This window comes from Miniopterus natalensis, chromosome 7 (genome assembly GCF_054644295.1).
Source record: "Miniopterus natalensis isolate mMinNat1 chromosome 7, mMinNat1.hap1, whole genome shotgun sequence".
Classification (NCBI taxonomy): Eukaryota; Metazoa; Chordata; class Mammalia; order Chiroptera; family Miniopteridae; genus Miniopterus; species Miniopterus natalensis.
The window spans coordinates 14,305,883-14,330,972 of record NC_142087.1 but is presented as its reverse complement, the minus strand read 5'-3'; the positions used below and the strand labels follow the sequence as shown (position 1 = coordinate 14,330,972).

The 25,090-nt window shown below is 49.3% G+C and overlaps 1 protein-coding gene across 1 annotated transcript; it reads left to right on the top strand.

Annotated features, from left to right (window-relative positions):
- The first annotated feature begins 3,697 nt into the window (after nt 1-3,697).
- Nucleotides 3,698-24,839, top strand: HCK (HCK proto-oncogene, Src family tyrosine kinase). Its single transcript, XM_016200623.2, has 12 exons — nt 3,698-3,814; nt 6,837-6,879; nt 7,458-7,560; nt 8,326-8,424; nt 9,794-9,897; nt 10,404-10,553; nt 10,883-11,035; nt 12,688-12,867; nt 13,624-13,700; nt 18,692-18,845; nt 20,714-20,845; nt 23,440-24,839. The coding sequence occupies exons 1-12, from the start codon at nt 3,698-3,700 to the stop codon at nt 23,640-23,642; spliced, it is 1,515 nt and encodes a 504-aa protein (XP_016056109.1). The 3' UTR covers nt 23,643-24,839.
- Nucleotides 24,840-25,090: the final 251 nt, after the last annotated feature.

Sequence of the window (25,090 nt, the reverse complement as noted above, 5' to 3'; positions counted from 1 at the left end):
CAGTTTGCTTTTTTCACTCACCAAGTATCTTAGCAACCTTTGTATGGCTCTGACTATCTGTGTCAATCCCTACCACTTTCTTTGCAAGTGGCTTTGGAATGTAATTCTCTATGTCCAGTCTTCCCTTCTCAACCTGGTCCCTGGATCAGGACCCACATCCTGACATCAACGTAAGTTGGACTGACTACATAGAGCATAGGCTCTGGGCATACATTTATTCACTAACCGTGCGTTGTGCTCCTACTGTGTGCCAGGGAGGCACTGAGCTAAGCACTGAGGGACACAGACATGAGCAAGATCAGCAAATGCTGTGTGCGAGGATGGAAACATCCTGTATTTGCACCGCTGAATACAGTATCTTTAGCTACAGGCAGCGTTTGAGCACCTGAAACATGGTGAATCCTCACTGAGTTGTGCTGTTCGTGTAAAGTACACACTGGGATGCAAAGACTTAACATGAAAAAAAGAACATAAAGTAATCAGCCGATAATTTTATATTGATTAGCTGTTAATAAGAATTTTGACATTGGGAAAAATAAATATATCTGAAAATTAGTTCACTTGTTCCTTTTTACTTTGAAAAATATGGCTACAGAAAGTTTTAAGTTATATATGGGGCTCACATAACATTTCTAGGTCTAGTGGTCATGAAAATGGTCATTTCTGAGGCCACTCCATACTGCACAGTGGAATGGTTCTCTGGGTTTAGGGGCATAGTCACATTTTATGCAAATTCGGCTCCTGCTGGTTTGCCACTTTTTAAAAAAAATCACACATTATTGTGCAAAACTGAATTAAAAACTTATTTTTAAAAAGTTAACTTCTTAAATGTTGCAGCATCTAAGCTTATGGGCCAAAGGAATTGCAATCTGTCCCTGCTTTTGTTCCAGGACAAGGCCATGATGCTAGTGGACAGAGATGGTTATGGTGAACATTTCTGAGCACCTACTGTGTGCCAGACACCTTTATGCTTATAACTCACTCTGTGCTCACCAGCATCCTCTGAGGTAAAACCCCACCATCCTTTCTCAGAGATGACCTTGGATCGTGCATGAACACAGGGCTTTCAGAGACCCATCTCTAAGGACCCTGTGGCCATCTCGAATATGTAACTTGTGATGTAAATGATACTTAATAGGTGCGCAGAGAGATGGAAGAAGCTGCCCTATATCACACAGCAGTGCTCTTCCCAGGACAACCTCGTTAATCAAAATATAGAAAATGCAATCATGTTATACCATATCAAACCACACAATATGCTGTTTTATTTTCAAGAGCTGTGATATTTATCACAAATCAAAGAAGTGTTAGTTTGATTTCTGTTTTAAATTAATACAAGCACAACCCAGCTGGTGTGGCTCAGTGGCTGAGCATCGACCTATGAACCAGGAGGTCACAGTTTGATTCCCCAGGTCAGGGCACATGCCCAGGTTTTGGGCTTGATCCCCAATAGCGGGCATGCAGGAAGCAGCCGATCAAAAACTCTCTCTCATCATTGATATTTCTATGTCTTTCTCGCTCTCCCTCCCTCTCTCTGAAATCAATTAAAAATAAATAAATTAATACAAGCACATTATAAAGCAGTGATTAATTGTGATAACTTTTCAAATTCATGATCTGGCACTCCAGGAGTCTGAATTCCTTATTTTATTCACAAAAGGCAGCTGAAGCAAAAAATGCTTAAATCCTGAGGTGGTAAATTGTTCCCAATTCCCACCCGGACAGACAAAAACATCCTTGTAAATAGAAAGAATTTTTTTCAAGTAACTCCCCTAAGCCTAAGAATTTGAATTTTTTTCCCTTTAAACCACTAACACATGTTTATTTTAACAAGTATAACTGAGCTCTAACTGTTTTAGGAGAAAATTTCAATTGTACAGAGATGAGGGAAAACAATGACTTCCTTATGTGGCTGCTCACAGCCTATCTCCTCAGCAAATACACATGCACATTTTGAGAAAAGAAAGGAAATATTTCTACCACTTTTACAATGAAACTTGACTCTTATCAGGTAATGTTTTCTCTACGTATTTTTAAATTAATTGATTAACCCATCAGCACAGTCTATCAGCTCTCCCTCCAAAATGGCCCTGAATCAATCTGTCTGCTTCTTATCTCAATAGCCATCACCCTGGCCAGGCCACCATGATCTCATGCCTGGACAACTGCAGTGGACAGGGTTTCCCACCCTGCTCCCTACAGTCCATCCTTAACCCAGAAGCCAGTAGGATCATTTAAGTTGAATCCCGTCATTCTCCTGCCTAAAGCTTTCCATGGTTTCCCATCACCCTTAGAATCCAGTCCAAATTCCTCACTTGCTGTCCAAGATGTGGTAATTTCATCACATACCATCCTCTCCCCTGCCTGTGATCTCCAGCCACACTGGCCTCTTTGCAAGTGCCTCATTCTCTCCAAGCACATTCCAGCCTCAGGACCTTTGCACTTGCTGTTCCCTCTTCCTGGAACACTTTCCTCAGAGTGTTGCACGACTGGCTCCTTTGTGTCATTCAGGCCCCAGGTTCAACATCACCTCCTCAGAAAGGCCTTCCCCAACCACCCGATCTAAAGAGGCCTCCTAGAGCCCTGTGTGGCTCAGTTGGTCGGGCACCGAAATGCTGCTGGTTCTTTTCCAGTCAGGGCACATGCCCGGGTTGCAGGCTCCATCCCCGTAGGGGGTGTGCAGGGAGAGAGTGCTGTTCGCTCTCACTTGGGTCTTTCTCTCTCTCCCTCCCTCTCTCGTCCTCTCTCTTTAAAAGTCAATTAAAATTTTTTTTAAAAAAATAAATAAATAAAGAGGCCTCACAGAGATGTTCCCTATCATTTCCTCTTTTATTGTCCTCACACTTTTCAGTAAATAAATAAACCTTGTTATTTATTTGTCTGTTTATTGTCTGTGTCTTCCACTCATTTCCAGCATGAGCTCTGCAAGGCCATGAACTTGCTTGTCTTATTTGTGGTTTAGAAAAGTGCTCAATAAATGTTTGCTGAGTCCATGAATGAATGAAGGAAGGAGCAAATAAATCGATGAGACAAAAGGGGGGGGAGCTGTTATAAGGCAATTATAAAATGACAGAAGGAACACGGTGCCTTGGCTATTACTTAGCCAGATTGTCAGAGCCACATTATGTGACCTATCTTTGTCGTTTAATATAAAATGGTAATTTTTAGATAATAGTATAACGTTACTGTTTGCGTGCTTTCTCTTGTCCTTCCAACACCCTGTCGTCGTCCCCCTTTGGTGATGAGGAACTGCGCCTGGGGAGCAGGGGGAGTGGCGGGCGAGGTGCAGGTAGGGCTGAGGGCCAAGCATCGGCTCGGTTTTTCTGAACCCCAAGGTGGCCGTGCCCACCACCCACTCTGCTCCCCTGCTCTACTTACTGAATTTTGATGGTCCTCATGATTTATTCTCTGAATACAGTCCTCATGGCAAGGGTCCTTGGTAACATGACTATAAACATTTGCCAGCTCTGTGCCAGCGGTGCGTGGTTCACGTGGATGGACGTGAAGTAGCCCAGAGACGGCAAGGGCAGAGTGAGCTCCGCGTGGCAAGGGCGGGGGAGGGGGCTGAGGGGCAGGTAAGAGGGGGAGGGAGAGGAGAAGCCAGCCTGGGGGCGCAATGCCTGGAACCCAGCATCGAAGACTCCCCTGCGTGGGGTTCAGGGCTGGCAGGGCTCACCTCCCTTCTCTCTGCCGCAGGATGGGGTGTGTGAAGTCCAAGTTCCTCCGGGACAGAGGCAAGGTCTCGAAAACTGAGCCCAGTGCCAACCCACAGAGCCCCCTGTATGTGCCGGATCCCACGTCCACTGGCAAGCGGGTGAGTGGAGGTAGAAGGGGGAGTCAGAGGCGGGGGGGGGCTGCCCCACGCTGCCCCAAATTCACCTTACAGTTTCTGTTTTCCTGAGGGTGGGCAGGCATGTTTGGGGTGAAATGGAGCTGGCCAGTCACCAGCAGCATCCTAACTCCCCAGCATACGTCTGCACCGAGCACCCAGGGCAAGGCGTCACTTCTCCGTGTCCTGCCACCCAGGCCTTGGCCCCTCAGCCTGGGCTCCCATGACCGGGTCCCAGGGAGCATGGCAGGCCTCCGCCCGGGGGGCAGCAGACGCGGTGCCGAGCCCAGCGAGGGGCCAGACAAGTAACAGCAGCCGAAGGAAGGACAGTAGTGACAATGCTACCAGGGGCATGGCAATAACTGTGATAACAATCACAGCAATAACAGTAACACCACCAGGGGGAGTGCAGCAGCCGTGAGAGGAGTGTAATGCTGGGAAAGGATTTCCTTACTTACGTTTATCCAGAGCTGACAACGAACCAAGCGCTCTCCTAAGCGCTTGGCAGTTATTAACACCTTTAATCCCCACAATAATCTCATTGCCGGTCACAGTTTTTATTACACCCATTTTACAGATGAGCCACAGATTCGATAACTTGCCAAAGGCCACATGGTTGGTAAGGGGTAGAGCCAGGATTTAACCTTGGGTCATGCAGATTCCAAAGTACCAGTGGTGGGAGCAAGAGTGGCTGAGGCCGAATGCTAAGGACCAGAGCAGCGGGAATGCTGGGAATAGCGGGGGCGATGGTGGCAGAAGCGGCCACGCGATAGCACCGCCAGTCGTGGCAGCTGTGGCAGCGACAGAGAGCAGCGGCAGGAGTGACCGCGGTGGTAACAGTAGCAGAATTCACGATGGTGATGGCAGCGCGAGTAGCAGCGGCAACAGTCACATCATCCGTACCGGTTTTTGAACACCTACTATGTTCCAGGCCTTGGAGGGAGGTGTTTCCACATCCTAATCCTCCCCAAAAGCTGTGAGGAAGGAGTTCTGCCGCTTTACAGCCGGGGGACTGAGGCTCGCAGTGGTTAACTGGCTCCCTGGGGGCCCTAGTCGGTTTGGCTCAGTGGTTAGAGCGACGGCCTGCAGACTGAAGGGTCCCGAGTTCGATTCCAGCCAAAGGCATGTACCTCAGTTGCAGGCTCGATCCCCGGCCCGGTTGGTTCTCGAGCGGGAGGTAACCAATCGATGTGTCTCTCACACTGATGTTTCTCTCCCTCTCTCCCCTGCTTCCACTCTCTCTGAAAAGCAATGGAAAAATTGTTCTTGGGTAAGGATTAAATTAAAAAAATAAAAAAGGCTCCCTGGTGTCACACAGCTGGAAAGAGGTAGCAGAACCAGGTCTTTCTACCCCCGGGGCTGGGTCCTGTCTCCTCTCTGGGGTCTTGAGCCCATGCCCGTACCTGAGCTTATCTACGAAAGCACAGCCTCTGCTTGCTGCCTCCAGAGGCAGATGCGCACCCCTTCTCCTGGCGCCCTTAGAAAGCTCTTCCTTGTATTGAAGGACAGCCTGTTACCCCCTAACCCCTACTCCTTGTTTCCTTAACCCGCTCCAAACACATCCACTCCCTTTGCCCCATGACAGCCTGTAGATGTTGAAGGCAAAGATCTTATCCTAACTAATTTCTTCCAAGTCTTCTTGCTCATAACTTGGATTCCTGACCTCTCTCCATTCTGCTTGCCCCTCTCCAGGCATGATGTCTAAAGCAGGGCTAATTCTGGAAATGGGAGAATAGTAGAATAGTCACCTCCCTCCCTCTGACACTTGACCTCTTTTAATACAGCCTGAGATTAAATGAGCTCCTCATACTGGGGATGTCCTGAGCTGACATCCTAAACCCTCAGTCACTCCTGGGTCTGTTTCCCTCTGACCTGCATGACCCTGGGCCCTTTCTGGGGCTAAGGAGCCAGGTTCTCAGGTTCTCCGAGGCCCTCTAGCTTGTCACCAGTGGGAAGCAGGGGTTTTTCTCCCACCAGTTTCTGGTTGTCCCCTCTGAACATCAGATTTAAGGGATTCTATATTCAGCCATTCATTGTTCCCCTCCTGCAGGACACTAGTTCAGTGGTAAGTTAGTAAGTGTTTCTCAGAGACGGGGTTCCCAGGTCAATTCAGTTTGTGAAACTCTGGGCCAAACAGATTCCTTCCCTGGAGCACTCCTCAGGGCCTCCATGAATCTCTGCAATGAGCTCAGACTCTCCCAGAAAACGGTATACTTCTCAGTGTTTCCCAAACCTGTCTCTTTAATTAAAATTACTGTTTATTTAAATGTGTGAGTCACAAATGTGTGACTTTTTCCCCTTGAAAAGTCACAAATTACAGTTAAAGCTACAGTTTCTTCTGACCAATGACCCCTTCCCAGAGGTCTCCCCCCCCCCCCCCCCCCAGGTATCAACTGTTGTCAGTCTGTCAAGGACCCTTGTGAACCTTTGAAATGAATATACATTCACACATACATAGCATGTGTCACAGAAAGTATTTGGGATGCGTGTGTATGCATTTTCCAAAGAAGTAGCTTTGTTCACTCAACAATATATCTTTGAGGTCTAGTTGAGTCAGGAGTGAAGCTTGACCTCCCTCTTATAAGGGCTGCTTAGAGCGCCACAGTGTAGGCGCCAGTTCCCCTTGAGACAGACACTTAGATTCTTTCACACACATCATGGAGCCTTTACTCATAGAACGTGTTGGTGGACCCAGGGTTCCTTCAAGCACACCTTGGAAAACATGGATCTGGACCAGCCCCCTCACCGAATGTCAAGGGGAAGAGGCAAGCCAGTGTCCCCCAGTATGTCCAAGGCCAAGGGCAGAGCCCACAACTCCAGATTCTTGTTGTCGCTATATCCCTAATGTGCTGTGTGACCTCAGGCACATCCCCTGCCCTCTCTGGACCTCCTCCCATGACACACAGGGCTGGGCTAAGAGGCCTTTGGGTATCCTTTTTGACACAGGCATTCTGTGGCTCCCCACCCACTATTGGATTCACCCCCTTCTCCTATTTCTCCCCCACAGCGACTTGACACCAGCAACGGCAACCCCACGGGGTCCGCGGAGGGTAAGTATCTGGCAAACATGTGCAGTGGAGCCATGTGATATGTAGGTTTTCAGCCAGAGCTTGAGGCAAAAGTCCCAGTCAAAACCACCCTTGAAAAATCCCCTGCCCTGCCGAGCGAGGCTCAGCGGTTAAACGTCGCCCTAGGATCCAGGCGATCGGGGTTCGATTCCCGGTCAGGGCACATGCCCCGGTTGCGGGCTGGATCCCCAGTCAGGGGGCGTGCAGGAGGCAGCCGATCAATGACTCTCTCATCATTGATGTTTCTCTCTCTCTCTCCCTCTCCTGTCCTCTCTCTGAAATCAATAAAGATATATTTTTAAAAAAGAAAAATCCCCTAAATTGCCACCAAAGTTCTTCATACAGGCTGTTGTGTTTCTGTAACATTGTTTAATAACATGAACAAAACACTGTTAGCCTTGAACTGTAGAATCGCACCCAGCACTGCAAGATGCTTACTTATACAGAGACAGACATGTCCATGGGCCCAGAGCCGGGTGCCAGGTGTTGGGGTGGGACACGCCCAGGGCTGTGGGGGCACCCAGATAAAGCCTCACTACCCCGTGTGTCTCTCGTCCCAGCAGGTCCCGAGGACATCATCGTGATTGCCCTGTATGATTACGAGGCCATTCACCGTGAAGACCTCAGTTTCCAGAAGGGAGACCAGATGGTGGTCCTGGAGGAGTGAGTCATTCCTCTCCCCCCAAGACATACCTACACCCAGTACCCAGTTATACTCTTTTGCACTTCAATAAAGAACCTGGTAGGCAACCTTATACTAGGGTGTGAATGACTGATGAGAACCTGATCACAGTAGAGGAGGAAGGCCTGGCTGTTAACCAGTGTGAGAGCCACAGTAAAGGGGCTGTGTAGTTACTAATGGTGTGCATCCAGGCAAGGACAAACAGCTCAAAGAGCTTTCCCAGGGAAGCCTTCCTCGGGCTCCTGTGATCAAGCGGTAGGCTCCTCTGTGGACCAGACCCTGTTGAGGTGACTGTGCATTCAGAAACCCTTGGATCTCTGAGTTTGCTGCCTCCAATCTCCTCCAATCTTCACCATCAGAGTGGGTGTAGTGTCCAAGATGTGGGGGGGGCCAGAATGTGGCTATGCTTGCTCAGACTCCTGAGCCCACTCCCTCTGGCTCTTGGCCCAAGCCAAAGCCCTAGAGCCTGCCATGGGCACAGGGCCCACCTTGGGTATGGCTAGGAAGGCAAGGCTGCAAGTCCAGGGAAAAAAGAGTGGGCCACAGACCTAGGTCTGGGGGCTGTGAATGCAGGGACAGGCTTTGATGGCAGGCCCTCAGATGCATAGTGGGGACTGTTGTAAACATCCTTACCCTAATCATGGGGTATGTTCAGGGGGTACTCTAGACCAAGGCTGAGGGGCCCAAGAGGACCAAGGGGTAGTCCTTCTACCCCCCTGATTCCTTTGCTTCCTCCTGTCCCTTAGGTCTGGGGAGTGGTGGAAGGCTCGGTCCCTGGCCACCAGGAAAGAGGGCTATATCCCGAGCAACTACGTCGCCCGCATTGACTCCCTGGAGACGGAGGAGTAAGTATTCCACTTTCCTGCCCTCCTGAAGGAAGCCTGAGCGCAGCTTGTTCCCGCCCCAGGGCCTTTGCACTCCCCATCCCCCCACCTGGCACACCCTTCCTAGGCTTCTTTGCCTGGCTGGCTCCTTCTCACCCTTCAGGTCTCAGAGAGGCCTTCCCTGATCACCCTGTCTAAAGCGGGTCCCCTTTGTGACTCTCTTATTCCCTTTTGAACACTTCTTACTAGCATTTCTTCCTTGTGCAAGGTTTGAGGAATAACGTCCTAGGGGTGGAATTGCCAGGGAGATAGTTCTCGCTGTGTACCCTGCAGCAGTGCTTGACTACTTTCCTATGGCATGAATCATTTTACAAAATGAAATCAAGAAGGCAGGGCAGGGGGCAGTGTAGCCTGGTGATGAAGGGCTTGGGCCCTAGAGTTAGACTGCCTGGATTCGAAGCCTGGCGCCACCACTTCCCAGCCGCACAATGCCAGGCAAGTTACTTGCTCTCTCTGTTCCTCAGTTTCCTCATCTATAAAATGGAGACAATAAGGGCAACAACTGCACAGAGTTGTTGGGTGGTGAACGTCAGCTGTCTTTCTCTGTAGTTGATACAGAGGAAACAGAAGCCCAGGGAAGAAAAGCAGCTGGCCCAAAGTCACACAGCAGTTTCATGGCAGGGCCAAAGCCTGCTGACCTCTGGTCTGGGGCTTTTTCCATCACAGCACATGAACCACTCCTCACCCTCCTGAGGGAGAAAATGGATTTGGCTGCTGCTGCTTGAACTTTCCAACCTTATACCCCAAGTATTCTGGGAGAATGAAGAAAAGATCCAAGGATATGATCCCAAGTATAAAATTATTTGAAATCTCACATTTTTGCTTAGAAATTCATGCTGATTTTACATTTGACTTTGTTTACACAGAGGAGGGTAAACTGTGAAGCTGGCGAAGCTCAGACCCTCACTCACATAGGCCTTTGAGGCCCCTAGAGGAATGTCATGTGTTCTTATAAAATTTGCAAAAGTAAGATTTTGACCACAGCTGGTTAAGGCTGCTGTATCTTCGTACTCAGTCTTTCTGTCCATCGCCTTACCCCTCTTCCTGGGTGCCGTTGGAATGAGCCCTGGCATTTTGTATTTGTAATGGTGTGTTATTTTTCTTAAAGAAAACTCCCCAACGTGCATAAGTTTCAGTCTCAGTAAACTGGATTAAACTCTGGTAAAATGTCTGTTTTAATATTAAAAGAAGCATTGTTTTCCCCAAAAGAATCTTTGAGGAAAATTGATGCTGCAGGAAGCCAGGCCCTCGGTATCTTGGGGCCCCCGGTCAGTGGGACAGGACTGCGCACCCGGGGTTCACAGGCTGTGTCTCCTCCCCTTCCCACCAGGTGGTTCTTCAAGGGCATCAGCCGGAAGGATGCAGAGCGCCAACTCCTGGCCCCTGGCAACGTGCTGGGTTCCTTCATGATCCGGGACAGCGAGACCACCAAAGGTAACCCAGCAATCCCCACACTAGATAGATAGATGATAGATAGATAGATAGATAGATAGATAGATAGATAGATAGATAGATAGATAGATAGATAGATAGATAGATGATAGATAGATAATAATAATAATAATAATAATAATAATAATGACAGCCAGTTTACTGAGTGTTTATATCCTGACTACTTTACAAGCATTACTTCTTTCAATTATCAGGCAATGTGATAAGATAGGAAGGTCTCATGACCAATCCCATTTTACAGATGAGGAAACTGAGGCACAGAGGGGTGATGTGCTCACTTGTCCAAGGTCTCCCAGCTGGACATGGAGGAGCCTGGACAAGAACCCAGGCGGCCTGAAGCTGCAGCCCACTCCTACCCTTGTGCTCCACTGCCAGGATGGTGCCAGCGGTGGCTTTACAGGGATGCCCAGAAGGGGTGCCAGGGTACTGACATGAAGTGGCAGGCCTCAGAGGTCCCACTCCTTAGCGGTTTCTCTCTGCCAATGCAGGGAGCTACTCGTTGTCCGTGCGAGACTACGACCCCCAGCACAGGGACACAGTGAAACATTATAAGATCCGGACCCTGGACAACGGGGGCTTCTACATCTCCCCACGAAGCACCTTCAGCACCCTGCAGGAGCTGGTGGCCCACTACAAGAGTAAGTCCTGCCCAGGGCCACATCCCAACCAGGGTGGACCTGTCTCCCGGGAATCCGAGTCACTGTGCACTGTGTCCTCCGAGGCCTGCTGTGCTCTTTCTGACCCTCCCTAAACAGTTGCTTTGGACTCTCCTGAAATCTTAGGCCTGTTGAGAAGGAGGGCAGAGGTGGCATCTCAGTGTGCTCTGCTCTCTTGGGAATGTCCCTGGTCATGGCCACCCACTGGAACGTTGGCCAGACGCAGTGGACCAGGCGGGGAGGCCTCTGAGGGGAAGCCTCTGGCTGGCTCAGAGCTGGCTGCCCTCGACTAACAGGCAGCTCTGTTGCAGAAGGGAGCGATGGACTCTGCCAGAAGCTGACGGTGCCCTGCGTGTCCTCCAAGCCCCAGAAGCCATGGGAGAAAGATGCCTGGGAGATCCCCCGGGAATCCCTCAAACTGGAGAAAAAGCTTGGAGCCGGGCAGTTTGGGGAAGTCTGGATGGGTAAGGACCTAGGGCCAGAGGGTGGCGGGAGGGAGAAAAGAGGGAAGTCATTGCTTCCAGGAACAGCCTGAGACAAAGTAGGAATGTCACCAAGGGCAGAAGGGGAGATTTGAATAATAGCCATAAAGAGCAATTCCTCTGATAGCAAACCAAATTGTCCTGCCATGCAAACACTCACTCACCTTTGAGGCCAGGCCTGTCGGGGTCAAAATTTTCCTTCTGGGAAACAGGAGTCCTGGGTGAGGAATCTTCCCCCTGACATGGAGCCCAGACGGTCTACCAGTTTGAGGGTGAGATTACCAGAGGCCTCTTAGGGTGATGAAAATTAAGAATGTGGAAATCAGCTTGGAGATTTCCGGGTGAGTTCAGTGTTGGCAACTGATGAGCAAGCTGCTCTGAGCACCCGCTGTGTGCCTAGTGCCATGCCAAGGCATTGTGGGGCACCCATAAGGCATGTCCCACCCCTGCTGTCCTGCCCCTAATAACTTAAGAACAGCAATGCCTGCTTTGCAGAATTGTGGGGTCGATGCAATGCCTGGCCCAGTGCCTGGTGCACCCCATTGTGTTTCCAACCACCATGCTTCAAAACTTACAGAGTTGCAAACAATTTAGTCAGGAAAAAAGTTTAAAATTCACCTATTTCAGCTACATTTATTGAGAGGCTGCTATAATCCAGGCACTGAATAAGAGGATATGGCAGAGAAAGTATTGAGAAGGCAAGACAGACCTGAGTAATGAGTTAGAAAACAAAAACATATATGCCCGGCTGGGCGTAGCTCAGCGGTTGAGCATCGACCTAGGATACAGGTGATCAGGGTTTGATTCCCGGTCAGGGCACATGCCCGGTTGCGGGCTTGATCAATGACTCTCTCATCATTGATGTTTCTATCTCTCTCTCTCCCTCTCCTTTCCTCTCTCTAAAATCAATAAAGATATATTTTATATATATATATAATATATATATATATATTATATGAGGCTTTAGATGCTTACTACAGGAAGACCTCAAATTTGGATTAGAGCTTCCTGACAGCCAAGGCAAAAATGGAAACACAAAAACAGTTAAGAGATTTATAAGATCATCGACAAGATGTAGGGGTGGGGTGAGGGACACATATGTGAAGTTCTTGGGGGGGGATGCTTGAGGGGCTGAGTGACATGCAGGCTGACTGGTGCACACAAGTCAAGGGGGAGTTTGGTGGATGATGCAGCTGGTGAGGGGCAAGGCCAGATCACACAGGGCCTTGCAGACCCCGGTGGGACTGGTATGTATTTTGAGAGCAGGGTTAAGATTCAAGCATTTTAAGAAAAGGTGGTGTGTGTATGAGTGAGTTACATAATCTGAGCGATGTTTTGAGGTTATTCTTTAACCCCTACAACAGCCCTTCAAAGGCAGTGCTTATCAGTTCTACTTTGCAGATGAGGAAACCACAGTTGAGGGAGGTTAAGTGACTTGCCCAAGGGCACACGGCTAGGAAGGGGCGAATCAGCTTTCCAGCCCACATCTGTCTGAGCCAAAGCCTATCCCTCTCTAAGGGCTGAGATGGGCACGGAAGGCTTTGTGGAGGAGGCAGGTCTGCAACTGAGCCTTCCTGGGCTCTGGGAAAAGAGCAGTAGGTTCCGACCACCTTCCTGCTTTCTCTCCCACTCAGCCACCTACAACAAGCACACCAAGGTGGCCGTGAAAACGATGAAGCCGGGTAGCATGTCTGTGGAGGCCTTCCTGGCAGAGGCCAACCTGATGAAAACTCTACAGCATGACAAGCTGGTGAAGCTGCACGCAGTGGTCACAGAGGAGCCCATCTACATCATCACGGAATTCATGGCCAAAGGTGCTGTGCTGGGGATGCGGGCTGTCGCTCATACAAGTCAATCAAAGACTAGGAGGTGACTCTGACATGGTTCTTGCCCTCGAGATGCCTCCAGTCTGGCCAAGAGCTCTTCCCACAAGTACCCATTGAGCACCTTCATATGCAATTGCCAGCCCTCCTGGTTCATGGGGTGAAATCACCTTAAGGAGATGCCAGGGAAAGGGGAGCACACAAAGCTACCAGGAGAGGGGAGTACGGCAGAACCCCGTTGTGTGATGGGAAAAGAGGCTTATGGATTTACTGTAAGCCTTAAGGTCCAGGGGTAACTCTCCCCCTCAGCCACATTCCCTGCATGGATCATTGCTCTGGAAAAGAGATTCAACAAAGCATCCGTTCGAGGCTGTCCCCACCCTGCCCACCCATGATCCAGAATTTCTCAGGGATTCTTTTAGGCCACCTTTTCACAGCCATTTTCAATCCCTATTTTTGATTAATAGAAACATCTCACCCAACCTCATTTAGTGTGACTTAAAATCTCAAAACTTTTTTCATTTTCTAAATACACAGTTATATCAGCCTTCAACACCATAGCCCAAGTCATCTGGGCCCAGAAAGCTCTCAAAGAACCAGTCTAGCAATCACAGAGTCATTTGAAAACACTCCGATTATGTTTCTCAAACACTAGGAGTGGTAAATAAATATTTTTACTGAAATCCATTACTGTGAGCAATTTTACCCTATAGTGAGAGCAGTCAATGTCGCCCCCCTCCTCCACAGGAAGCCTGCTGGACTTCCTGAAAAGTGACGAAGGCAGCAAGCAGCCACTGCCCAAGCTCATTGACTTCTCGGCGCAGGTGAGAGGCTAATGGGGAAGCTGGGGCGGGGGAGACAGGAATGCAGTGACTTATTCAGCACCTGTTTATTGACCACATGCTATAATAACAGCAACAATACTGGCTAACATTTACTCTGTATAAAAGTATACTTTTAAAACGGGTGGGGAATGTCCGGCCCGTGGGCCGAAATCATTCGGTCTGGCCCTGCCAAGGCAACTGCAGGCGGGACTTCAATACATCTAGGAGCTTTTTTCATAGCTAATTTTTAAGTTGATCATTTTGTATGGCCTGTGAATGATGTTATAAATATCCAAATGGCCCTTGGCAGAAACAAGTTTTCCCACCCGTTTTAAAATGTAACTTACATGTACTAACTCAGTCCTCACATCACCCGTCTAGGGTGGGATTTTGTTATCTAGTCTTTTTAAAAAATGTGTTTTCATTGATTTTAGAGAGAGAGGAAGGGAGAGGGAGAGAGAAACATCGATGTGAGAGAGAAATATCAATAGGCTGCCTCCTGCACGAACCCCTGACCGGGCATCCAGCCCACATGCTGGGCACGTGCCCTGACTGGGAATCAAACTGGTGACCTTCCGGTGCAAGAAACGATGCTCAACCAACTGAGCCACCCTGGCCAGGGCTGTTATCTATTCTAATGTAACAAGCCACTCCAAAGGTTAGGAGATTGAAACAATAATTAGTTATTTCTCGTGGTTCTGTGGGTTGACTGGAGTTGGCTGTGCTGCTTCTGCTCCACATGTTGAAACTGAGGCCACTCACACGGCTGCATTCTGCTGGCAGCTTGCCGAGGGCTAGAAGGCCCCCGATGGTGTCTCATCCTCTGGGGTCTTTCTCCATGTGGAACCTCATCGCTTAGTAGTCCAGCCAGAGTTTATGGCTTGGCGGCAAGGTCCCAAGAGGGAGCACACGAAGGGGCCCAGCCCTAATGTGCAAATGTTGATGAAGCTTCTGCCTGCATCATGCTTGCTCATGTCCCATTGGCTAAAGCATGTCACAGGGTACAGCCCAGAGCCAGTGTGGAAGGGGACTGGCCATGGGCTTGAGTCCAGGAGGCATGGTCCATTGGGAGTCACCAATGTAACAGTTTGGCCACAGGATAGTAATTGCCATCCCAGTTTACGTAATAGAAACTTGAGCATAGAGAAGATGAGTACAGATGAGGAAACCGAGGCCCAGTGGGGTTAAGTAGCTTCCCTAAGCTACTGTGTTCATTTTGAGGGATACGGCAGTGAACAAAATGGAAAGAATTGCTGTCCTCACAGAGTGTGAACAGTCCAGGTGGGAAGATAGATATTAAATAACTGAATCTCTTCAAGAGCTATGACCCAAGAGGCCTGGCTCAGTGTCAAAAGAATGCAGTATCCAGCAAAATAATATTGTACACAAGTCACAGAAACACCTCTTAAAACCCCCTTTTCTTTTTCATCTTCCTTTCCCTCTCTGTGGCTCCTCTCACCCTCACTCTGAATGCTTTTTATTTCTCTCCTATTTGTGGAAAAATAGGTAGGAAAGGGGTGCTATGGGATTACATGGCTGGAGCATGTAGCCTGGTCCAGGAGCAACCCAAGAAGACTCCCCAGAAGAAGTGGCCTATAGGTTGAGCCCTTAAGAATGAGTAGAGTGAGTCTGATGAAAATGAGAGGAAGGGGAGTTCTAGACAAAGGAAAGAGCCTGTGCCAAACCTCAAAGGGAAAAAACGAAAGAACCACCTGGTCAGCCGGTGCCTGGGGCTGGTAAAGATGAAGGGATTGTGGTTTGCAGCCTGGAGGGAATTAAGGGAGACCTACACCAGTACCTAGAGCTGGGCCTTCTGAAGATGCCTAAAGTAGAGCCCATTTGAGTAGGCAAATCCTGGGGTGGGGGTGGGGGGGGTGGAGATCAGAGGTATAAAAAAAGGTCTTGCATTTTAGAGCCTGGAATGCCAAAGACATATGGAAATCAAGGCCTGGAATTTTGACTTTAATGGGCCCTAGAGAAACAATAGTCTAGTGTGTTGCTAAATTATAACAGTCAAGCTGGCAGAAACCTTGCTGGGCAGAGTCATTGACTGGGGCAAGAGCCACTCTCCTCATTTCATAGATGGGAAAACAAACCAAGAGAGAAAAAGAGGTGCCAGGTCCTTGTGCATCCAGGAGTCCAAGAAATAAGATGGGCCCGGGAACAAGAAGGACCCAACCTGGCCTTTACCTCCAGTCCTAGAGGCAGATTGGCACCGTGCTGGGTACCCCAGACCTGTTACCACCTGGCTGATGGCCTCAGATCCACTCTGGGTCTCAGTCTCTCCATTTGTCAAATGAGGGAATTGGACCACATCTGTGGTTTTCAAGTTCAGAAGCTTTTTTTTCTTTTTTCTTTTCAGGCACAACTCTGTTGGTCAATGAAATTGTATACAGTAGCTGATATTATAAAATAGGTCAAAACAGAGGCCCTCTGATTGAAAGGAGAGGCCTCATAGGTCGCCTTTCTTTTTTCCCATCCCCCAACCCCCAACCCTGGCTGCCTTGAGGTATCAGTAGGATTCAGTTTGAAGAGCTAGAATATTCCTACAGGCCCTTCCAGCTCTGATTCTGTGATTCCCTGATACTCTTGGAAGAAACCCAAGTTCCCATGCCTGACATCATGGCAGCCCATTTGGTGGTCATGAAATCTCACCACCTGATCAACCTCCAATTCTTAGACCAACCCTGAGCCCAGTTAATTCATTCAGTTTACAAAATCTTGAGAAGCAACTCTCTGTATTGGGCTTAGGAGTTGCACAGATTTTTGGTTTTGATCCCAGCTCTGCCTGTGTAGCTTTGAGCAAGTTGCTTAACCTCTCTGAGAGCCACTTTCCTCAACAGGGCGCATTAAGTGCCACCACTGAAGAGAATACTTACATGTTAGACACCATTCTTCGTTCTCGAAGTAGGCTTACAGGGTTAATCCTCACAGAACCCCTTAGGAGCAGTTTCTAATGTCCCCATTTTACAGAGAAGGAACAGGAAGCGTAAGAGGTTGGAGCAGCTTGGTTGAGATCACAGAGCTGTGGGGCTCGAGCTGCGCTGGTCCAACTCCAGAGGCCCTTAGGCATTAGCCCCCTCTGTTCTGCGTGGGGTTAGTCCCCCTACCCCACTGAGCTCGTGCGAAAATCAACAACGTGAGTGTCGGCCAGTGGGTACTAAAAATGGCAACTACCAGCATTATGCCTGCTCTGTGCCAAATAGATGGTCCAAAATTCAGGTGGAGTAATGGGTACGTGCATGGACCACGAGCACGGCTGTTGGGGTTCCTGTCCTGGTTCTCGCTTGGACCAGTTACTTATGTCTCTGGCCTTCAGCTTTCTCATCTGTGAAACAGGGCTGATAGCAATAGTACCTCCCCCAAAGCAGAGAGTAAATACTATTTGTTAAATATCATCTTATAATACATGAGTAAGTTACAATGTCTGCCATTAAGGTAACAACTGTCCAACTGTGCCTATAAGGACTCCTTATACATTTCCCACACACCCCGGCCAAGACTTGTCTTACTCAACCCCTGACGGGCTACCCCAAACAAAATTTAAAAGTCTCAAGTTTTTGCTGGGAAGTCTGCAGCCTCACACCTCAGTTTCAATAGTCATGGGTGCCCCCTCCTGTCCACCTCCTGTAAGTGCACCACCCTCTTTTCCTCCAACCTTGAGCAGGCTTGTGCCTTGGTTTGGACTGTTTGGCCGGGCCCTCTAACTCTCCAAATATCTCACCGATTTCACGGAGCTGCAGTCCTCCAGAGCACTGGGACTCAGCAGTAATTAGAGGCAGCAGGGTGCACTGGGGTTGAACACCCGCAGACTGGTTTGAGTCTGACATTCAGAATTTTCTTGGTGGTATGATCTGGAAAAAGTGTCCCTCCTCTGTAAAACAGATTGTGGGAGCACCTGCCTCAAGGAGCTTGAAGGCCAGTTTGTAAATCATAAGCACCATTTGCTAGGTATCTGAGGGTTAATAATAAACCTCTTTATAAGGGTTAATGCACAAACTCTTCTAAGTAAAAAATGCCTCTAAGGAAAAATCGCCCCCTTTCCATCAGAGGCATCCAGGGCCCCATTGTAAGAATTCTCAGCACAGCCTATTATTCACGCGGCAGCCAGGATGACATTAAAATATGCATCGGACAGCGTCACATTCCTGCTCGAAGCCTTCTGCTGTCCTCACATCGTACTCGGAATACAGTCCAACCTCCTCTCCAAGCCCACAAGGTCCTTCACGATCAGCCACTCCCCTCTCAACTCTCCCCACTATCCCGGTGGCAACTTCTGCTCAGCAACCTGTTCCACAAACACTCAAGCTCATTCCTACCTCCGGGCCTTTGCACACGATGGTCTCTCTGCCAGGAACATTCTTATTTGACACACTTATTATCATCACTAAGATCTTTGCATAAATTTCACCTTCTCAAAGCAGCCTTCCCTGACCCCTCAACCCCAAAAGCCCTTGGATTTCCCCTCCTGTTACCCCTCTTTATCCTTTCTTTATGGTCTTATTACCACCTGCAGGGGCTTTGCCTGCCTCTGCACCTGTTCAAGTAACACATCTGGCACCCACAAGACACTCAGTAGATATTTGTGAATAAATGAATTTTTCCTACTGAGGTCTGGGGATAAAGAAGGTATCAGAATGTGATGTGAGCCTAGGTGGTCCCCAAAAAGAGGGTGGGGATGAAAGCTCTTCCTATTGTCCCTGTGTGGGGACACATAGGTCCTGCGGGATAATGCCATTGCCTTTTCCTCAATGTGTCCTCTGGAAGTCTTGGAGCCCTAGGGAAGCCCCACGCCGACCCAGGCCCTGAGGACCCTCCCAACCTGGATGGTAGACAGAGAAATGCCAGCTGAGCGTAGGACTCTCCCACAGAAAGGGGGAGCTGGTACATACGTTGTCCTGTTTCTCACACTCAGACGCTCCTCTTCTGCCTTTGGGTGGGACCCATCTTGGGCTGGGCCAGATCTGAGGGTGTCTCTGTTTTGGGTGGAGATTGCGGAAGGCATGGCCTTCATCGAGCAGAGGAACTACATTCACCGAGACCTCCGGGCTGCCAACATCCTGGTCTCCGCGTCCCTGGTGTGCAAGATCGCCGACTTCGGCCTGGCGAGGATCATCGAGGACAACGAGTACACGGCCCGGGAAGGTAGGCACCTGCCGAGGGGCCTGCCTTGTGGGGAGGGGGGAGTGTTGAGCGTTGAGCATGTGGAAGTAGTGGGTAAAATGCAAAGGCCGCCCCAGGATTAGCTGTGTTGTTAGTTAATAGAGTCCTCTGTATATAGGGTCCTGGCCTGCAGAGTCACCCAGGGACTCTGATTTTAGATTGAGTCAGGTGTGTGCATGTTGAAATTAAGTGTAAGAACAACTTTATGTGTAACAGACAAAAACTGGGAGGAATCCGAATGCACATAAATAGGAAAATGAATATGTAAATTGTGGTACATTCATACAATACAACATATGAGGCAACGAAAAATTACAAACCAACATTGCATGCAACAAAGTGGTTGACTCTCAAGACATCATATCAAAATGAAAGAAATCAGACCAAAGAAAGATGTTGGATGGTTCCATTTATATAAAATTCAGAAACAAGCAAACTCGTGTATGAAAGTTCAGAGAGTCATTATTTGTAACAGCCAAAAAGCAAAGCAAACCAAATGCCCGTCAACTGATAAGCAGATAAACAAAACGTGGCCTGTCCATCCCATGGAATATCATTCATAAGGGGGTGAGGCGCTCATGCATGCCGCACGTGGGGAAACTTCCAACCCGGCAGGCTAGTGAAAGAAGGCGGATACAGAGGCCACATGTTAGGTGATTCCATTTATACAAAATGTCCAGAACAAACAAGTCTATAAAGAAAGTAGATTAATGATTGCCTAGGACTGCAGGGGGGGGGGGGGGGGGAGTTGGAGAGAACCGGGGAGTGACTGCTATGGGGTTTTTTGGGGGGATGTGATAAAAATATTCTAAAATTCACAACTTTGTGAACATACGAAAAACCATTGAATTGCACGCTTTAAGTGGGTAAATTGTATGACCTGTGTATGTATCTCAATAAAACTTTTAAAGGCAAAACTCATTTATGGCAATAGAGGTCAGAATAGTGCTTACCTGGGCCGGGGGTGGTACTGACTGACGGGGGGGAGCCTCAGAGGGGCTGAAAGTGTTCCCCATCTTGACCTGAGTGGTGATTACAAGGTCTATACAGGAATAACAATGCCTCACCTTGTATATGAGAGGTTTGTGCACTTTAGTTCATGTTTGTTAGGACACAATAAAAAAAAATCTAAACTGAGGGCAACCACTGAAAGAGTAAGAGTAGAAAGTATACTTTCTAAACCAGGAGACAATAAGCAGAAAATTCTCTCAATCTCAAGGACAGCAGGGAGGGAGGAAAAAACCTCATAGAGCGTTTTCAAAACCTGACCATGTACTTAGCTGTACAGCAGGTCTCATCAAACTTCAAAGGACACGAGTCCTTAGAGACCACATTCCCCAGCCACAGTGGATTAAGGCAGAAATCAGTAACCAGAGGTTAACTAAACTTTGGACCAGGCAGAAGGAGAGGAAGACACCCAGCGACTGGTGGAAACCTCAGAGGCCAAGGCCAAATCTCCCTTCTCCCATTGCCTGGGGCGAGGGCGCTGAGGCATTAGCGGGAACCTGGACTCAAGGCCCCTGAAGTCCTGCTGTCCCCGAGGATTCTGCGGCCTCTAGGACTCCACTCTTCAGGAGTCGGAGGTCACCAGGGTAACAGCGGAACTAACAAGGTGGTCCTGGGGAGTGCGCTCCCTGCCACACCCCGGGCCCCCTGCCCACTCCGCCCCACTTTAGCCCTCTGTCCTCAGCATGGATGTTCCTCGCTTCCAGAGGCCAGATTTAGGGAAATCGCAGGTCTGCAGGGGGCAGATGTGGGCAGCTGTGCAGTCCTGTTCCCTCACCCCAGCAGAGCCCCAGCCTTGACTCCTCTCCAGACTCTCCCTGACTCGGCTCTTTCCAACTCCGCAGGGGCCAAGTTCCCCATCAAGTGGACATCTCCTGAAGCCATCAACTTTGGCTCCTTCACCATCAAGTCAGATGTCTGGTCCTTTGGTATCCTGCTGATGGAGATCGTCACCTACGGCCGGATCCCATACCCAGGTACCGTAGGGGGCATCAGCTTGGGGCTGCTTCCAGGGCCCGGCCTGGCTCTCTTGTCAATGTCCACTCGGACTGAGTTCTTGACCCCACCCTCAGACTCCCCCCACCCGCCCCATCTCAGTTAAAGGCACCACCACCCACCGGGTGTCTTAAGCCTGAAGTCTGGGGGCTTCCTCCACCCTTTCTTTTCTCTCACCCCTTACCACACCCAAGCAGCCACAGGTTCTGGCATTTGATACTAAAACACACCCCAAGTCTTCCCCTTCTAACTGCACAGCCTCCACTCACACCCAGGCCAACATCACCTCTCCCCTCCAGGGTGCCATGGCCACCTAACCGGCACCCTGCTTTCTCCCCTCTCTCCTATAGGCCACCCTCTACTTGCAGCCAGAGAGATTTTTCTAAAATTGTCACTCAGGCCTTGTCCCTTCTCCACCCCCAAATTTTTCGTGGTCTCCCGTCACAATTAGGACAAAATCCCAACCTTCTAATTATGCCTGCAGGTCTTGCGTCATCCAGACCCTGCCTCCTTCTCCAGCTTCACTTTGCGCTGTGTCCCCCCGCTGGTCATCCCAAGTACCGCACGGGTCCCGCATGCTTCTCGTTCCGAACGCCCTACACTGTTTCCTTCAGGGTGTTCATCACAATAGATAACTATGTATTTGTTTAGTATTTTCCCCATCGGATTCTGAGCTCCGAGGCCAGGAATCGTCTGTGTCTCTCACCGGGGAATCTGCACCGCCTACTCAGTGCTCGCCACGTAGTGGGTGCTTAGTAGCTCTTTGTGGAATGGATGACTCGTCCACATGCCTGTGGGCAGCACCCTACACTGAGTAGAACACGTGGATATACAAAGGTGCCCCAACACACAGATTGCCTAGGACTCAGTAAATAATGTTGTTCTCTGTTCCTTTTTGGTTGGGATGGCTCCGTGGGTATCTATAGCCAGAACCTTGGAAGAGGGGCAAGGCAGATATGAAGAGTCCCTGATTTTTTATAAACTGTCCTGAATTTGAATCCTGTCCCCATCAACTATTACACTTTGAGAAATTCACTTCACTTCACCGCAGTATCTCCGCCTGTACAAAATACAGGTAATACCATCTCCCTTGCAGGAGTGGTTGTGAAGATTAGGAACAAAAGCTATGGACACTGTTCATGCAGCAGGACTTATCAAGTTCCTACCATGCATTAGGCGCTAAGGATCCAGTAAGAGACCAGGTGCCTGCTTGTAAGGAGCTCAGTCTAGCCTGGAGCACACGCTAAGGAGACACACTCCCCGCTGGAGATCACTGCTGGGAAGAAGATGCAGCAGAGGCGTTTGAGGGCGAGGGACCCGGGGCTCCCGTCAGAGCAGGTTGTATTTGAGCTAGTTCACGGGCCCGAGGTATGCCCGAAGAGCAGCAAGAAGCCGGGCCACTGGAGACCAGGAGTGAGAGCAGAGGGTAGACTACGAGGCGGGCAAGGCCGGAGCCGGCAGGGCCCACGGTCGTGGTGCACAGCGAGGGGGTGTTAGCCTAAGTATGCGGAGGCCAGAGAAGGGTTTGGGGCTGGGAGGTGGCATCATCTCATTTCCATGTTTAAGTGATGCTTTGGTTCAGTGCAGAGGGGGTTTGGGGCTGGGGACATGGTGGCAGCCGTAGCAGGGGCATAGGCAGAGGCGGTGATGGCAATGGAGATATCAGCTGATGGGCTGATGCCACGTTGCAAAAGAAGAAAGGGGGAGACTTGCTGATGTGGAAGCGGAGGGAGAGGGAGGAATCATGGCTGATTCTCCTGGTTTTAACTGAGCAATTGGGTGCGCAATGGTCTGTGGGTAGAAATTCAAGAATTGTCTTTGCCCCGTTAAATCTGAGGTGACCAGTAGACATCCAAGCAAAGGTGTTCAAGAAAGCACTTGGATATATGAGTTTGGAGTTCAAGACTGGTAATATAAAATCAGGGACCACTGACAGTTAACAGTTCTTACGGATAACTAACAAATTCAATTAAATAAGGAAATGGCCTTATTCACACAGGGTGACATCGAGTCTCGTCACCTGTTTTGTCTTGAGGGTATGCCAGGAAAAACCAGGCAATGGGTTATGAAACCCTGTACCCATTAGGATGCATTAAGCTACAAGTAACAAAATAACAGACTAAGGAGTGGTGGAAACAGTAAGGAAATTATCATCCCCATAATGAGTGTGGCATTGGTGTCTGGTTAGTTCAGCCGCTCAGCAGCTCTCAGGACTCTGGGTTAGTTGGTCTGATTGTCTTCCTCACATGGTCAAATGGTTGCTGCTGCTCCAAGGATCACATTGTCTGAGTGTCCAAAGGAAGAAGGAAGCGTGTGTCTTCCAAAGTCTCTTTTTATCAGGGAGGAAAATCTTTCCTGGAAGTCTCTCTGGAGACTCCCCCTTGGCTCCCATTGGCCAAAACTGGGTGCCAATGCCCCTGCCCTCGCTCAAGGGAGTCTATGGATTTCACAGTTGGAGAGGCTCAGCTCCCACAGGAGGTGGGGAGTGATGGATGTTGGGGGAGGCAACTGTGTCTGCCACCCCTGGATTCCCATCTCCAATCCCTCCCTTTTTAATTCCATGGCTCCTTCTCAGGGATGTCAAACCCTGAGGTGATCCGGGCGCTGGAGCGCGGATACCGGATGCCCCGGCCAGAGCACTGTCCCGAGGAGCTCTACAACATCATGACTCGCTGCTGGAAGAACCGCCCTGAGGAGCGGCCCACCTTTGAATATATCCAGAGTGTGCTGGACGACTTCTACACAGCCACTGAGAGCCAGTACCAACAGCAGCCATGATGTGTGGGACAAAGGCAGGGCCAGGCGCTGAGGCCTGTGACGTGTCTCCAGCACCATCTGCCAGATGCCCGCTCACCTTTCCCACTTCCAGACACCCACCCTCGTTCCAGCCATGGTTCCTCATCTGTCAAGTGGGTGGGTTGGACTGGACAACCTCTTTCTGACTCTAGCAATCCACAATCTGCCATTCTCAGGAGACCCCAAGTTGATATTTCTATTGCCTGGGACATCTGGATTCCAGTTACAGCTGTGGTTTGAATAGGAAAATTTAAAAATAATGAAATATTTAAATAAAAGATGCAAATGCTAAAGGCTTTACTGACAGGTCAGGTTTTCCTCCAGTTCTTGAATATCTGTCTTTTTGCTGGACAAGTCAGAAATGGGGAAAGCCCCTCCCCAAAACCAGTAGTGCAAAGAGAAGTGGAGTTCGATATTCAAACAGCCCCAAATAGTTGCTAGCTCTGTTAGTTTCCTCTTGCTGTAACAAATTACCACAAACTTGGTGGGTTAAAACAACACAAATTTATCATCTTACAGTTCCAGAGATCAGAAGTCTGAAATGGGTGGGACAAGGCTATGTGCCTTTTGCAGGCACTTGGGGAGAATCCATTTCCTTGCCTTTCCCAGTTTCTAGCAGCTGCTACATGGTTCCTTTCCGCTCGCTACTACAAACTCTGCTTCAGTCATCATAGCTCCTCCTCTGACTCTGAGTCTCCTGCCTCCCTCTCTCACTTACAAGGGCCCCTATAATTACACTGGACCCACTTGAATAATCTAATCTTCCATTTCAAGATCCTTATCACACTGTAAAGTTCCTTTTGCCAAATAAGGTAACATCTTCACAAGTTCTAGGGATTAGGATATGGACCTTGTTTGGGGGGAGGTCATTATTCTGCTTATCACACAGGCACTGGGACTCTGGATGGGTCTCTGTCTCCAAGGAGCTGGGTCTGCCAGAATGACAGGAATGATTTTTCACGCTCTGGGACCCTGAGCCTCCTGCCAAGCCACACTGCTACATGAGCTGGTGGATCTCCACCAGCACGGGGGGCGTTGCCCATCGCCAAGCAGCCACTGTGGTTGTTAAGAAGGTATCCACCATTGCCAGAATCCTGGGGTCTGGAGATGTGGCTGCTGAGAGGTATCTGGTTCCCAGCGTGGGAAGCTCTCAGTGGAGGGGAGGGAGACCTGGGAAGGAAGCAGAGAAGACAAGGAGGTATGTTGTCACCCCTGAAAGTCCCTAGCTTTTGTTGTAAAGGGAGTGATGAGAAGAGGTGACAGTGGGAAGGGAGCATATGACACCTTTCTATATTATTACATTCCTTGAAGAATCTGTATCATAGCACCTACGAGGGTCCCATGGAACCCCATACTGAACTGATTCTGTACCCCTGGGTGGCACAGAGTCTTAACCTTAGAAACTGGATATAAGAGCAGTGGAAAATAAA

Excerpts from the sequence above, each read along its gene's own strand:
- HCK (XM_016200623.2), top strand. The coding sequence starts at position 3,698 with ATGGGGTGTGTGAAGTCCAAGTTCCTCCGGGACAGAGGCAAGGTCTCG. Across the intron at positions 10,554-10,882 it reads GCTGGTGGCCCACTACAAGA|AAGGGAGCGATGGACTCTGC; the intron begins GTAAGTCCTGCC and ends GCTCTGTTGCAG. Across the intron at positions 20,846-23,439 it reads CGGCCGGATCCCATACCCAG|GGATGTCAAACCCTGAGGTG; the intron begins GTACCGTAGGGG and ends GCTCCTTCTCAG.